The sequence below is a fragment of the Aotus nancymaae genome, unplaced genomic scaffold, assembly GCF_030222135.1.
Source record: "Aotus nancymaae isolate 86718 unplaced genomic scaffold, 86718_ANA_hifiasm-v0.15.2.pri h1tg000053l, whole genome shotgun sequence".
Lineage (NCBI taxonomy): Eukaryota > Metazoa > Chordata > Mammalia > Primates > Aotidae > Aotus > Aotus nancymaae.
The window spans coordinates 14,484,409-14,496,916 of NW_026988467.1; the positions used below are offsets into that span (position 1 = coordinate 14,484,409).

The 12,508-nt window shown below is 53.3% G+C and overlaps 1 protein-coding gene across 8 annotated transcripts in view; it reads left to right on the forward strand.

Annotated features, from left to right (window-relative positions):
• Positions 1–12,508, forward strand: part of ARHGEF10L (Rho guanine nucleotide exchange factor 10 like) — a 177,960-nt gene that overhangs the window by 127,338 nt on the left and 38,114 nt on the right. For all 8 annotated transcript variants that reach the window (XM_064363360.1, XM_064363357.1, XM_064363356.1 and 5 more), the window contains 4 exons: positions 1,194–1,315; positions 7,338–7,424; positions 8,568–8,794; positions 11,137–11,291. In XM_064363360.1, the coding sequence (XP_064219430.1) occupies positions 1,194–1,315; positions 7,338–7,424; positions 8,568–8,794; positions 11,137–11,291 (591 nt within the window). The remainder of the gene's footprint in view (positions 1–1,193; positions 1,316–7,337; positions 7,425–8,567; positions 8,795–11,136; positions 11,292–12,508) is intronic.

Consider the following 12,508-nt stretch of genomic DNA (forward strand, 5'->3'; position numbering starts at 1 on the left):
TCATCATGCCTGCCCCTGCTGTGGCTTCCTGGAAGGGAGTCCTCTTAGGGAGTGGAAGGAAGGAGGGGCTCCCTCACAAGAATTCTTCAGGACAGACGGTGGTTTATTCCTCCCTCCCTCCCTCCCTCCTTCCCTCCCTCCTTTCATTCATTCTTTCCAGCAATGTTTTCCGAGCACTCGTTATGTACCTTGCAGTGTGCCGGGTGTCAGGGGACAGTGGTGGCTGAGACAGTGCAGACCCCCACTGACTACAGCTTTGAGATTAGAGACTTAGGGAATGGACCACAGACAAGTCGATAGGCAAGATGATCTTAGATCATCATGCAGGCTGTGAGGAAAGTAAGATGGGGTCTTTAGAGTGATTCCTGAGAGAAGGGGGCCACTGTAGTCAGGGTGATCACGGAGGACGTCTCGGAGGAGGGGGCACGTGAGCAGAGCCCTGAGCCGTGGAAAGGAGCCTTCACAGAGAACGAGGTTTAGCAGATGCTCTTTAGCATGGTGGTCTCCCATGGTGAATCCTGGGCCTGGGATCGGGGTGGGCATCTGTGCTTGTAACAGGTCCCTGGGAGCTTTGAGGCACAGCTGGGCTGGGTAAACTGGAGGCAGGTGGCTTCCTAATTTCAGGGTAGTCTTGAAGGAAGCAGGAATGCGATTCTCCTACGTTCCCATCACCACCACAGGCACGTGTGAGGGCCTCTTGTCCTCTGCTCATTCATGGTCTGCCTCCTACTCTGCAACAGAAATTCAAGGTGACAGGGGCCTGGACTCTGTTCAGCATCTTTATATATATTTTTTAAAACCCTTTCATACCTATTATTTCATTTGCTCCTCACAACAACCACAGGACGAAGGCATTTCTAGCATTCCTATTTTCTAGGCAAAGAAATCGAGGCTTAAAGAGTTGGGTGACTTGCACAGGGAGTCACCCAGCTCCTGCAGGCTGTGGGGTGTTCAGCAGTAGGGAGGTCAAGCTGGGACCTTCAGTTTCTCAGCTCCCTGCCTGAGACCCTGGCCACAGCATCTCTCCCGAGGCTGGATTTCATCTCAGTCCAGCAGGCGTAGGGTGGGGAGTGACTGGGTGGGGCCAGGCTTCTGGGGCCAGCAGTGGCTGCCTTGGGCTTGGAGGGCTCCTCATGGCCCGGTTGGTCCTTGGATTCTGACCAGCTCTACCCACCTCCTTCCTCTTGCTGTAGGGGAGGAGAACCAGCCAGGCTGGCTATGCCCAGATGAGGACAAGAAGAGCAAAGCCCCGTTCTGGTGCCCGATCCTGGCCTGCTGCATCCCTGCCTTCTCCTCCCGGGCGCTCAGCCTGCAGGTGAGTGGAGCGGATCTTGCTGAGCCGACCTCGAAGGTGGCTGCGGCTCCCCCTCGCCTGGGAGAACCAGAGTTTCCAGGGAGCACCCACAGCAGGGAAGGCTCAGGTTCCAGTTGCGGCTTCTAAATTCTTACTGTCAGGGTTGGTCAAACCTTTTTGTTGCTTTGGGAATCAGCTTTCCCACCAAAAAAATGGGGGTGAATGACCACTGTGGGTCAAGTGCATGGAAAATTCCCTTATTTTGGGATAATAAACAGCAATGATCTCATCTGTTGATGGCGTGACTCCAGATCATGCCAAAATGGCTGTGACAGACACTGTGGGTTGTGTGCTTTGTGGTCCGCCAGGCGGGAGCCGGCTTTGGCGCAGGGATTGTCCTCGTCATGGGATGCTCCAGCGCCATCAGGCCTCATGCATGTTGGGCACCGGCTGTGTACCCCCATTGCTTTCCTGCCACTCTCTTATTTTAATATCTATAAGAACCTCATGAGTAGATGTTCCCCTATCTGTTTCACAGATAAGGAAACTAAGGCTTAGACAGGTGCCATGATTTTCCTAAAAGGACACAGCTAGTAAGAATTTGAACCTTGGCCTGCCTGATCACAATCCCCAGGGTCTTAACCACGAGGCCATTCGGCCCCCACGGTTACCAGCCCTCACGTCCTATCCTAGCTTGCCCTCCGTCTGGAGCAACTCCTGCCTCTCCTTTCCCAGGGAGATGAGGTCACCTCAGCTTCAGGGATGGGAGCCCCTGCTGGGGACCCAGGCCCAGACTGGTGAGCCACAAGAGAGGTGCCGACTGGGCTGTAGATTGGGGATCTAAACAGCTGAAAGAACAAACCCTTGAGATGTGAGTTCATTTGTTCACTTGTCCATTCTGCATGTAATTTGTTGAGCGCCTATTGTGTGCTAGATCCTGGGAATACAGTGGTGACTAAGACATACAAGGTTCAAACCCTTAACGTAGCTTTGAATCCTAGCAGAGAGAGAGAGAGAGAGAGGCAAAAACCCAGCAAACTAAAGGAAATAGAAGAGTGAGGTGAGTAATAAAGACATCAGGGCCTGCTCTGAGATGCTTTAAAACTTGAACACCTTGGGGGCCTAAGGGGTGTTGCCCAGAGCCACAGGGGGTCTGTGGCCAGGGTTGCTTAGGCCAAAGTTTACCAGCCCACTGGGCTCTGTCTTGACCTACAATAGATACATGAGTGGGGCCACAGAGTTGGGGTTCAGAGACGGCCTCTTGGAGGAGGTAACATTTAAACTGAAACCGAACAGCAGGAAGGATTCAGCCCAGGGATAGGAACAATATTCCCAGTAGACAAACCCACACAGAGGGTGCAGCAGGAGCAGGGGGGGAAGCCAGGCGAGGCAGGAGGAGAGAGGGCAGGCCCTGAGGTCAGTTGGTGGGTGAGCTGGACCACGCCAGCCTCGCAGGCTGGGTCAGGTGTGGATTTTGTTCTCAGAGCAGTGAAAAGCCTTGGAAACAGATGCTTCCCAAGCTGGAGACTGGCATGATCTGATTTATAGTTTGGACTTTTTGGCTCCTTCTGGCTGGTGTGTGAGAGTGAATTGCAGATAAGAATGGATACCGGGCCCAGGTGCGGTGGCTCATGCCTATAATTCCAGCCCTTTGGGAGGCTGAGGTGGAAGGGTCGCTTGAATCCAGGAGTTTGAGACCAGCTTGGGCAACATAGTGAGATCCCCATCTCTCCAAAAAAATACAAAAATTAGCTGGACGTGGTGGTGTGAGCCTGTAGTGCCAGCTACTTGGGAGGCTGAGGTGAGAGGATTGCTTGAGCCCAAGAGGTGGAGGCTGCAGTGAGCTGTGATTGCAGCACTGCACTCCAGCCTAGGCAACAGAGTGAGATTCTGTAAATAAATAAATAAATTAAATAAATAAATAAATAAATAAGAAAGGATATCATCTGGGTGGGGTGGCTCACGCCTATAATCCCAGCATTTTGGGAGGCCAAGGCAGGTGGATCACTTGAGGTCAGGAGTTTGAGACCAGCCTGACCAACATGGTGAAACCCCATCTCTACCAAAAATACAAAAATTAGCTGGGCATGGTGATGCAAATTTTTAGTCCCAGCTACTGGAGAGGCTGAGGGGGAAAAATCACTTGAACCCAGGAGGCGGAGGTTGCAGGGAGCCGAAATGGTACCATTGCACTCCAGCCTACCCTGTCTCAGGAAAAAAAAAAAAAAAGAAAGAAAGAAAAAAAGAGTGGCTATCAAGGGAGCAGCCCAGAGCTTAGCTCAGGGTCCTGCTGAGATGTGACAGGACTTGCTGTGGGCAGAGGCCGGGGCTGTGACTGGAGTAAGGTGCCCTCGCCTTGGGCACAAAATTTCAGCAGATGTCAAAAATCTCAGTAATCAAGATAAATACTATTTTAATGCAGTGCTTACAAATGATCACACCAGCAAATATCTGCCTGTGGTCTGGCCGCTCTTTCTGTTTCTTGGTACGTAAAGGGCCAGGATTAGGGTGAAGTGAGTGAGCCAAGGTCGTGCAAGTGCAGGGTGAAGTTTGGTCTGTAAAGTCTTAAATACTTATTCATTGTGGATTTTTTGCATTAATATTGATTTTTTTTGTAGTTGCCTGACTGTATTTTGTGTGTGTGTGACTGAGTTTTTGGTGCCCTTTTAAATTTTGCACCCAAGCTGGGTGCCCTGGTCCATCACCCTGGTCCCAGCCCTGGTGGAGGCAGTGGGCAAGGGAGATGGGGACTCACTGGGGATGTGCTGGGGTAGGGCCTGGCTGAAGTGGTGACAGATGGAGTATGCCAGATGGGGCTTACCTGTGGGCCCCGGGGCCTTGGGCTGCAGGCAGGAAGTATCAGGACCCACTGTGCCTGCAGCCAGCTTGGCCTTAGCGCATCCCTGCAAAAGGCTGGCCCTGGGTGGCTTTTATGGTGGGCATTGGATTTTTCTGTCTCCCCCAGGACCTTGGGTCTCTTGAGAACACAGGATGCAGGCCAAGCCCTGACAGATCAGACCCCCGTGGTGAAGTCACAGGCTGGCCAGTGCCACCAAGGCCTCCCCAAAAGAAACCCCCATCCAGATGGGGAGCCTCTGCCACCTCGAACCTGGGGAACCAGGGTACACGAACCTCCTCAGTGGGAGCTCTCGGGGCCCAGGAACACGTCGCCAGAAGCATCCTCAGTCCTGATGGCCGGGCTCAGTGCCTCCTGAGGAGCACCGGGGCTAGTGGAGGGGGGCGAGTGGATCTCTGTGGGTAAGAGGCCTGTGGAGCCCCCAGAAGCCAGAGCTGAGCCTGTATGGCCCCACTTGCTGGCCTCAAATCGCTGTCCCAGTCTGCCCGCACCACACCCCACCACCAGTTCTGACAAATGTGCCCCATTAGCTCTGTGCTGGCAGCCTGATGAATTAGGGCCTCGGAGTACCAGGGCCCTGTCCAATTACTGCAGAAACAGATGTGAGTGTGCGGACCGCTGCCTAGGCCCCCTATCAGCCCACCACGTTTCCAGGTGGTCTTGGGGCAGGGGGGCCTCCAGCTCTGGCCTGGCCTCATGACAACCAGTAGCCCATACTCTTTGTCTAGGAAGGGCTTGGGCTGGGCTGAGGAAGTTGCTGGCCACAGTGTGGACAGGGTTAGTGCTCTGGTACCAGTGGATGAGGGTTTGTTGGGTTCTTTCCTTCAAGGGATGAGAGGAGTTGGGACAGGAGGCAGGAATAGGTCTCATCTGTGCTGACAGTGGCCCCTGCCCATGCTGGGCCACACCAAGACCTTCTGACTCTAGGGAATTGGCTGGGAGGGTGAAGGAGCATCAGCAGGGGCCACCTGCCTTGAATTTGATCCCAACAGTGTGACATCAGGAATCCTGCCTCAGTTCATGCTATCTTAAACTGGGGTGGTCACAGCACCTCCCAGAGTGGGTCACCATGAGGATTAGAGACTATGATTCTGGTCGCATGTTTAGCCAGTTGCATGGGGTGTGCTCAGGGCTCAAGAAATGGAAGCAAACACCTGAGGACACCTTGGTCCCCAGAAAGGAGAGGACACCAGAATCTATTCTGTGGCATTTCTGAAGGCCTGACTACTGGGGTGTCGAAGGTTCTTCTTGGACCCCTGGCTCCATCCAAGGGGAGATGCTGTCCCTGCAGGGGTGGCAGGAGGGCAGGGAGGGCTCAGTGCAAACCCACTCCCCTGACGGTCAGTCTCAGAGCCTGCCCGGGGACAGGGCCTGGGGGATGGGGATGAGAGTGCTGCCTGCTCTGAGATGCTTTAAAACTCGAGCACCTTGGGGGCCTAGAGGGTATAGCCCAGACCCAGAGGGGATCTGTGGCCATAGGCTCACCAGCCCATTGGCTCTGTGTTGACCTTCGCTGACCTCAGCCAGAACTGCTGTTGGCCGTGTACCCTGTCTCCTGCTCATCCGTGATCGTTCTACCCTCATCACATTGCTCTGACGAAATGAGCTGATGTGTGTGAAGTGCTAGAATATCCCATGGGAGGCCCTTGGTAAGCCTTAGCAGCTGCAGGGTACTAGGTACCTGGCCCTGGGCTGGGAGCTTTACACCTTCCCTCTCCAGTTCCCATGGCCATCCTGAGAGATTTCAGGGTCTCTTCTCTGTGGGTGAGGACCTGATTTGTTCAGTACCATCCAGATAGTAACTGCTGAGCCGGGGCTGGAGCCGGGTTGGCTATACCCAAAGCTGCTCCCCTTCACAGCCTCCCCTCCTCTCTTCTGCATAGGGTGCCTTGACTTCCCAGCTTCCTGGCACCGGCAAGACTTTTAGAGCCAGGGCCTTGCCTGTGAAGGAGCCATTTGAGTTTTTTCTGTCATCTTTGACCTGGCTCTGTTGACTCAGCTGACATCAGGGCCCACTGGAGTTGCCATGGAAATGGCTGAGCCAGGGCTGCCATGGTCCCCTCTCTACCAAGGGAGCGGAGAGAGCATCAGCCCAGCAGAGTGTGCACCTTCGGCTAGATGCAGCCACCAGGAAGCAGAGAAGACAGGTAGCCCGGAGGCCAGGCTTAGCAAAGACCCTGCTCTGAATGCGAGGACCCACTTTTTCAGTAGGCAGAGCTGGGGCCCCTGAGTGCCGAGGCCTCTGGTGTGCAGCCAGGCTTCTGGGGTAGAATTCAACCAGAATAGAAAGAGCCCTGAACCAGGCATTGAAGGTTTGAATTCTAGCCCCGCCTCTGCCACTAGCATGTTGTGTTACCTTGAGCCAGGCAAAGCCCCTTCTGACCTTCAAGTTGGCATCTGCTAAATGAGGAGGCTGGAGGAGGTTACCTCTTAGGGCCCTCACCCATGGCTGTTAGAAATTTTGTGAGAATATTGTAACAATGGGGCTGGGGCTGGCTGCAGCCTTCAGCACCAGCAGAGGGCAGCAGCTGCCTGGAAAAGGACCCAGTGGCCTGCTGCATCCTCCCTCTGGCAAGAGCTGTCTCCACTGTCTCCTCCTCCTTCAGTGTGGCCCATGAGAGGGCCAGGCCATTTCCTAGAATTGCTGTCTTGGCCAGAGAGAGGGACTGGCCAGGTCTAGCTCAGGAGACAGGCCTCAGAGAGAGGTCACCCAACACGGGATCTGGGGCAGCTGATTCAGGGGGGCAAGCGGAATGGTTACTGGTGATAGCGGCGACAGGCTGAGCCCTGGTTTCTGTGTGTGGCCCTCACAAGATGCCCAGCCCTGCCACTCACCTCCCTTGTGGTCTAGTGTAGTCACTGGCCTTCTGTGACCCTCATTTCCCTGTCTGTAAAATGAGGAGGGATGGATGTTAGTGGCTTTCAGGAAACTACCTGGAAGCTGCTCAGTTCAGAGGCCCTGGGCTGATGGAGTCTCATGCAGGCCTCTTCTAGCCGGGAGGCTCTAGGAGAGGAAGAACAAATGTGAGCGGGTAGGAACTGCCTTGTGAAGCATGTCGCTTTCCTGGCCTCCACCCACAGGGATTCTAATTCAGGGAGAGTTGGATAGGGCCCAGGATTCTGCCAAATATTGGCATCTGGGCACCTCGAGGATTAACCCTGCATGCACCATCTCTGTCTCTGCAGCTTGGGGGCCTGGTCCACAGTCCTGTCAACTGTCCCCTGCTGGGCTTCTCAGTGGTCAGCACCTCCCTTCCACAGGGCTACCTCTGGGTGAGTCACTCCCCTGCCCACCTGGGCATTGTGGCCTCAGGAGAGGAGTGGGGAGAGCGGCACCTGGGAGGGGTGCTGGGGACAGCAGCTGCCTGCCTCATCTCATGCAGCTTCATCCAGCAAGGTCTTCCTGGGAATCTCTGGGGCCAGGCACTGTATTTGGAGTTGGGAGGTGCAACCTCATTTGCAGCAACAGAAAACCAGGGAGTAAATAAGAGAGGATGCCTTTTGCAAATGGTGACAGGGCTGAGAAGGAAGTGAAAGGGGAGCTGTGCAAAGGGCCTGGGTCTCAAAGGAGGCAGGGCTGGCTGGGGGAGCTGTGCAGAGGGCCTGGGTCTCAGGATCTTCACCCCTGGAGTCAGGAGGTAGGCCCAGCTAGTGCCCTACTCATGCAGAGATTCCAGCCCACCTTTCTATCCTTGGGCTTCCTGGCAAAGTCTCCCTTGATTCAAATGAGGTACCCTCCACCATGTTCCTTGTGCTGCAAATTATGCCCTCTCACTGCTGCTCCCCTTCTGAGAGTGATTTGTTTCTCATCGTTTCCCCATGCTCTAGCCTGTGGTATATCCATCTGTCCATCATCCGTCCATCTATCCACCCACCTATCTATGCATCCACCCACCTACCTACCTATCCGTTTATCCATCCAACAAGAATATATATTTAATCCATCCATCCCCCCACCCACCCATCCATTCACCTATGCATCTTTCCATCCATCTGCCCATCATCTGTCCACCCATCCATTCATCTATCCGTCCCTCCAACAAGAATATATTGAGTATGTATCATATGCTGGATACAGAGGTATAACAATGATCAACACAGAGAAGGGCATCTTAAAGGGATGGAGTAGATGTTTACTTTATATTGGTTGACATGTACCCTGCAGAGGAGGAAATAGAAAGCTGACTGAGTATTTAGTCCACCTTAGCTCCTTACCTTATTTCCTGTGGTCCCTGAAGCTAATTTGTTGCCATAACAGCTGGGGATAAATGACCTTTGTGACTGCAGGATGTGTGTGGGCAGGAGAAGGGATGCTTCTCTCAAGGGATAGGGTTCTTGGGAAGGCAGGGCTGAGGTTCCTCCTCTGCTCCTTCCTGTGGTTCCCACCTGATGGCCTCTCTGGGTCTCTGCTCCCAGGTTGGGGGCAGACAGGAAGGCGCAGGGGGCCAGGTGGAAATCTTCTCCTTGAACCGGCCCTCACCCCGCACCGTCAAGTCCTTCCCACTGGCATCCCCTGTGCTCTGCATGGAGTACATCCCAGAGCCGGAGGAGGAGGAGGCAGAGAGCAGAGACGAGAGCCAGACAGCTGCTGACCCCTCGGCCACAGTGCATCCAACCATCTGCCTTGGGCTCCAGGATGGCAGGTGAGGGGCCTGGGAGGAGGGGTGAAGGCAGCCTGTGCAGGGCTGGGCAGTGACTGGGGGCTGTCCCTGTTGCTTTCTGGATCTGCCTGTTGCCCACCAATATTTTTTGCCCCTGGTCTCCAGGAAGGAGCCGCCTGCAGTGCAGTTGACTGGCTCCTCCCACGCAGCATGGCTGGTGGAGGGGGGTGCTGGCTCTGCTGTCAGCCAGAACTGGGTTTGAATTTTGGCTTCCCCACTTCCTTGTTCTGGGTCCTTGGCATTCATTTAACCTCTCTGAACTTCAGTTTCTCACCTATAAAGTAGGGACTAGAATCCCCTGACGCAGGGCCGCTGTGAGAGCCCACTGAGACATAGCCACTGAATGTTCACCGTCTGTGGCCCTCATTCCCCTTGCTAGGCAGGGTGAGGGTTCCAGGGTGTTTCTAGATCAAGAGGTCACTACTGGCAGAGGGGACTGCCCTATGTAAGACGTCTGGGGCTTTGTGAGTCAGCAAAACCAACTCACAGTCAGGAGGCCCAGGGCCAGCTGTGGCCTGTGCGGGATGGGTAGACCACCTCCTGTAGCAGAAAGGGAAAGGGAGTGTTCATTCCATGCACTGGGAGGTGAAAGTGAGGATCAGTGAAGACCTGAGGTGGGCTGCACCCCTGGGAGTCCAGGCCTGGCACTGCCGTGTCCTGTCCTCCCTGTGTCTCTGTGCGTTCCACCCACTCCTAGAGAGCAGGAGCCGAGGTGAGAGCATGTTTCCTGAGCACCTACTGTGTGCTGCCCGGTGGTGAGCCTCCTAGCCACTCCTCTGTAATGCCAAGGTCTTCCCTCCCCTTTCCCACACAAGAAAACAGAGGAAGGAGCAAAAGCTCAGGTTACCAAGGCCAGTGGGAGCCTCTCTAAGCTCCGCACAGTCCAGGCCTGGCCTACAGCCAAGTGCCCAGCCAGGGCCTGGACCTAGGAAGGGCCTTTCAGAACATTCTTATTACCCCCCCAAAAAACCACATACCCATTAAATAATCTCCCTCCGTTCTCCTGCCCCCGACTCTGGAAACCACTTATCTACTTTCTGTCTGTGGATTTGTCTCCTCAGGACACTGTATAAATGGATTCACACACTGTGTATGTTTCATGTAAATAGGCTGATACTCCATGTACATTTCATGTAAATGGACTCGTGCTATGTACATTTCATGTGAATAGACTCATGCTATGTACATTTTATGTGAATAGACTCACCCACTATGCACATTTCATGTGAATAGACTCACATGCAATGTATGTTTCATGTGAATAGACTCATACACTATGTAAATTTCATGTGACTAGACTCAGGTGTTATATACATTTCATGTGAATGACACATTCTATGTACATGTCATGTGAATAGACATGCTATGTACGTTTCACACACTATGTATGTTTCATGTAATACTCGTGCTATGTACTTTTCATGTGAATGACACACACTATGTACATTTCACGTGAATGGACTCACACTATGTATGTTTCACATGAGTGACTCACACACTATGTATGTTTCATGTAAATGACTCATGGTATGTACATTTCATGTGAATGACTTACTATGTACATTTCATATGAACAAACTCACACTATGTACGTTCATGTGAATGACTCATACACTATGTACATTTCATGTCAATGGCTCACTATGTACATTTCATATGGATGAACTCACACTATGTATGTTTTATGTGAATGGACTCACTATGTACGTTTCATGTGAGTGACTCATACGCTATGTACATTTCATGTGAATGACTCATATACACTATGTACATTTCATGTGAATGGACTCACACTATGTATGTTTCATGTGAATGTCTCACATATTATGTATGTTTTGTGTAAATGGACTCAGATGCTCTGTGGCCTTTCCTGCCTGCTTCTCTCAACATCACGCCTGCAAGGTCCATCTGTGTAGCACGTGTCAGTGCTTTGTTCCTTTTATGGTAGTAAAGTAGGATCATTGCCCCATTTTACAGGGAGAACTGACACTTAGCAGTCCAGGGTCTGTCAGACTGGAAAGTGGCACGTCTGGATTCAAACTCAGGTTCATGTGACCCTGAAAATAGCTCTCTCAGTACCTTTATTGTGCTGCCTCTGGAGCCTCCCTGAGTCCTCTTCCTGACAGAGGCCGCGGAGGGTATCATCCCAGAAAACCACAGAAAAGTGAGCTCCTGCATGGTGGAGCTATGTCCTGGCCATACAGCAGAAAGGCGTGGCTGAGAGGGAGCAGCTCCATGGCCCCTCATGCTAGAAGGGCATGGGGGTAGTGAGCAGGTGAGAATGCTCAGTGTGTCACGACTGCTTTTCCAACCTCTCCCCGCAGCATCCTGCTTTACGGCAGTGTGGACACTGGCACCCAGTGCCTGGCGACCTGCAGGAGTCCAGGTCTGCAGCCCGTGCTCTGCCTGCGGTATAGCCCCTTCCACCTGCTCGCTGGCCTGCAGGATGGGACCCTCGCTGCCTACCCTCGGACCAGTGGTGAGGACTGGGGAGAATGGGGGGAGGGAGGCAGTCCTGGATGCCAGCTGGATACCAGATCCTCTACCAAGAGAGGATACCAGAGGTTGGGTAGGAATGAATTGGGAAATCTCGATGCCAAGGGGATTTGGAGATCCTCAAGCCCCACTGAGGTTTGATAAATGGTTCCCCACACGTGAATCCCTGCTGGAATAGGGTGCTCACTATATGTGGACAGCGAAGCCTGTTGGCAGGAGACTGTAGTGGATAAGAGAGGTACCCGCAGGTTGGAGAGACTTGACTTCCCATTCAGACTTTGCCCGATGAGAGCTGTATCCCCTGTTGAGTGGCCTCTGTTCGTTGTGCCTGGGGCTCTTCATGAGAATAAGGGTAGTGCCCAGTACTTATGGGTCCTGGAGGGTTAGACGACTCCATGAAGGCAAAACACAGGGCCAGGCCCAGAGCGCGCTCAGTGGAGTCAAGCATTTCCATCTGGGTTGTTTTATTGACACATCCCTAGCACAGGTAACGACATCAGGAGGGCAGGAGGGCAGGGCTAACCATGTTTGGGCTGCTGTGCTCCAGGGAAGGAGTGAAGTGCTGAATGCATGTGTGTTATCTTAATTCTCACACACCCCTGGAGAATTTCCTTTGCTATACTGAGATGATGCTGACTGGGCACCGGACGCACCTTGTCCCCAGCCATGTGGAGTACTGTGGTCCCCATGCCCTGGGCTTGTTCAACCCGGTTTGATGAAGGGGGCTGAGCGGAGAGTGTAGGCGGCCCCCAGGCCCCTAGAAGGGGCTTAGGAGCCTGAAGGGCCGGCGGCGTCTCTTCTCCCCTCTTTTCCGCCAGCCAGCCTGTGGTTGCTGCGTCATCGCAGCCTGTTGCAGGGTTATAAACGGATATTTGTACTGAGCTGATTTTTTTTTTTTTTTGCCACTTGGCGCTGTGTTGGTATTTTTAATTAGCTTTTGATAAGGCATTTATAGTTTTTAATTAAAGGGGGAAGAGGGAGGGAAAAAACCCTTCTCACCATTAGACAGAGCGTGTGTGTGAATGTAAATACGGGCTCAGATCTGCCGAGACTCAGACGGGAAGTTCTAGAGGGACCACTCCCGACCAGCTCCCATGGAACACTGTGAGCCCGGCTTGTGCCACCCCGGCCCTCTGGTCCCCAGCTTGGGTTGCCTTTGGCCCATTCCCTCTCGATGCTCAACTCACCAGTTTGGGCACC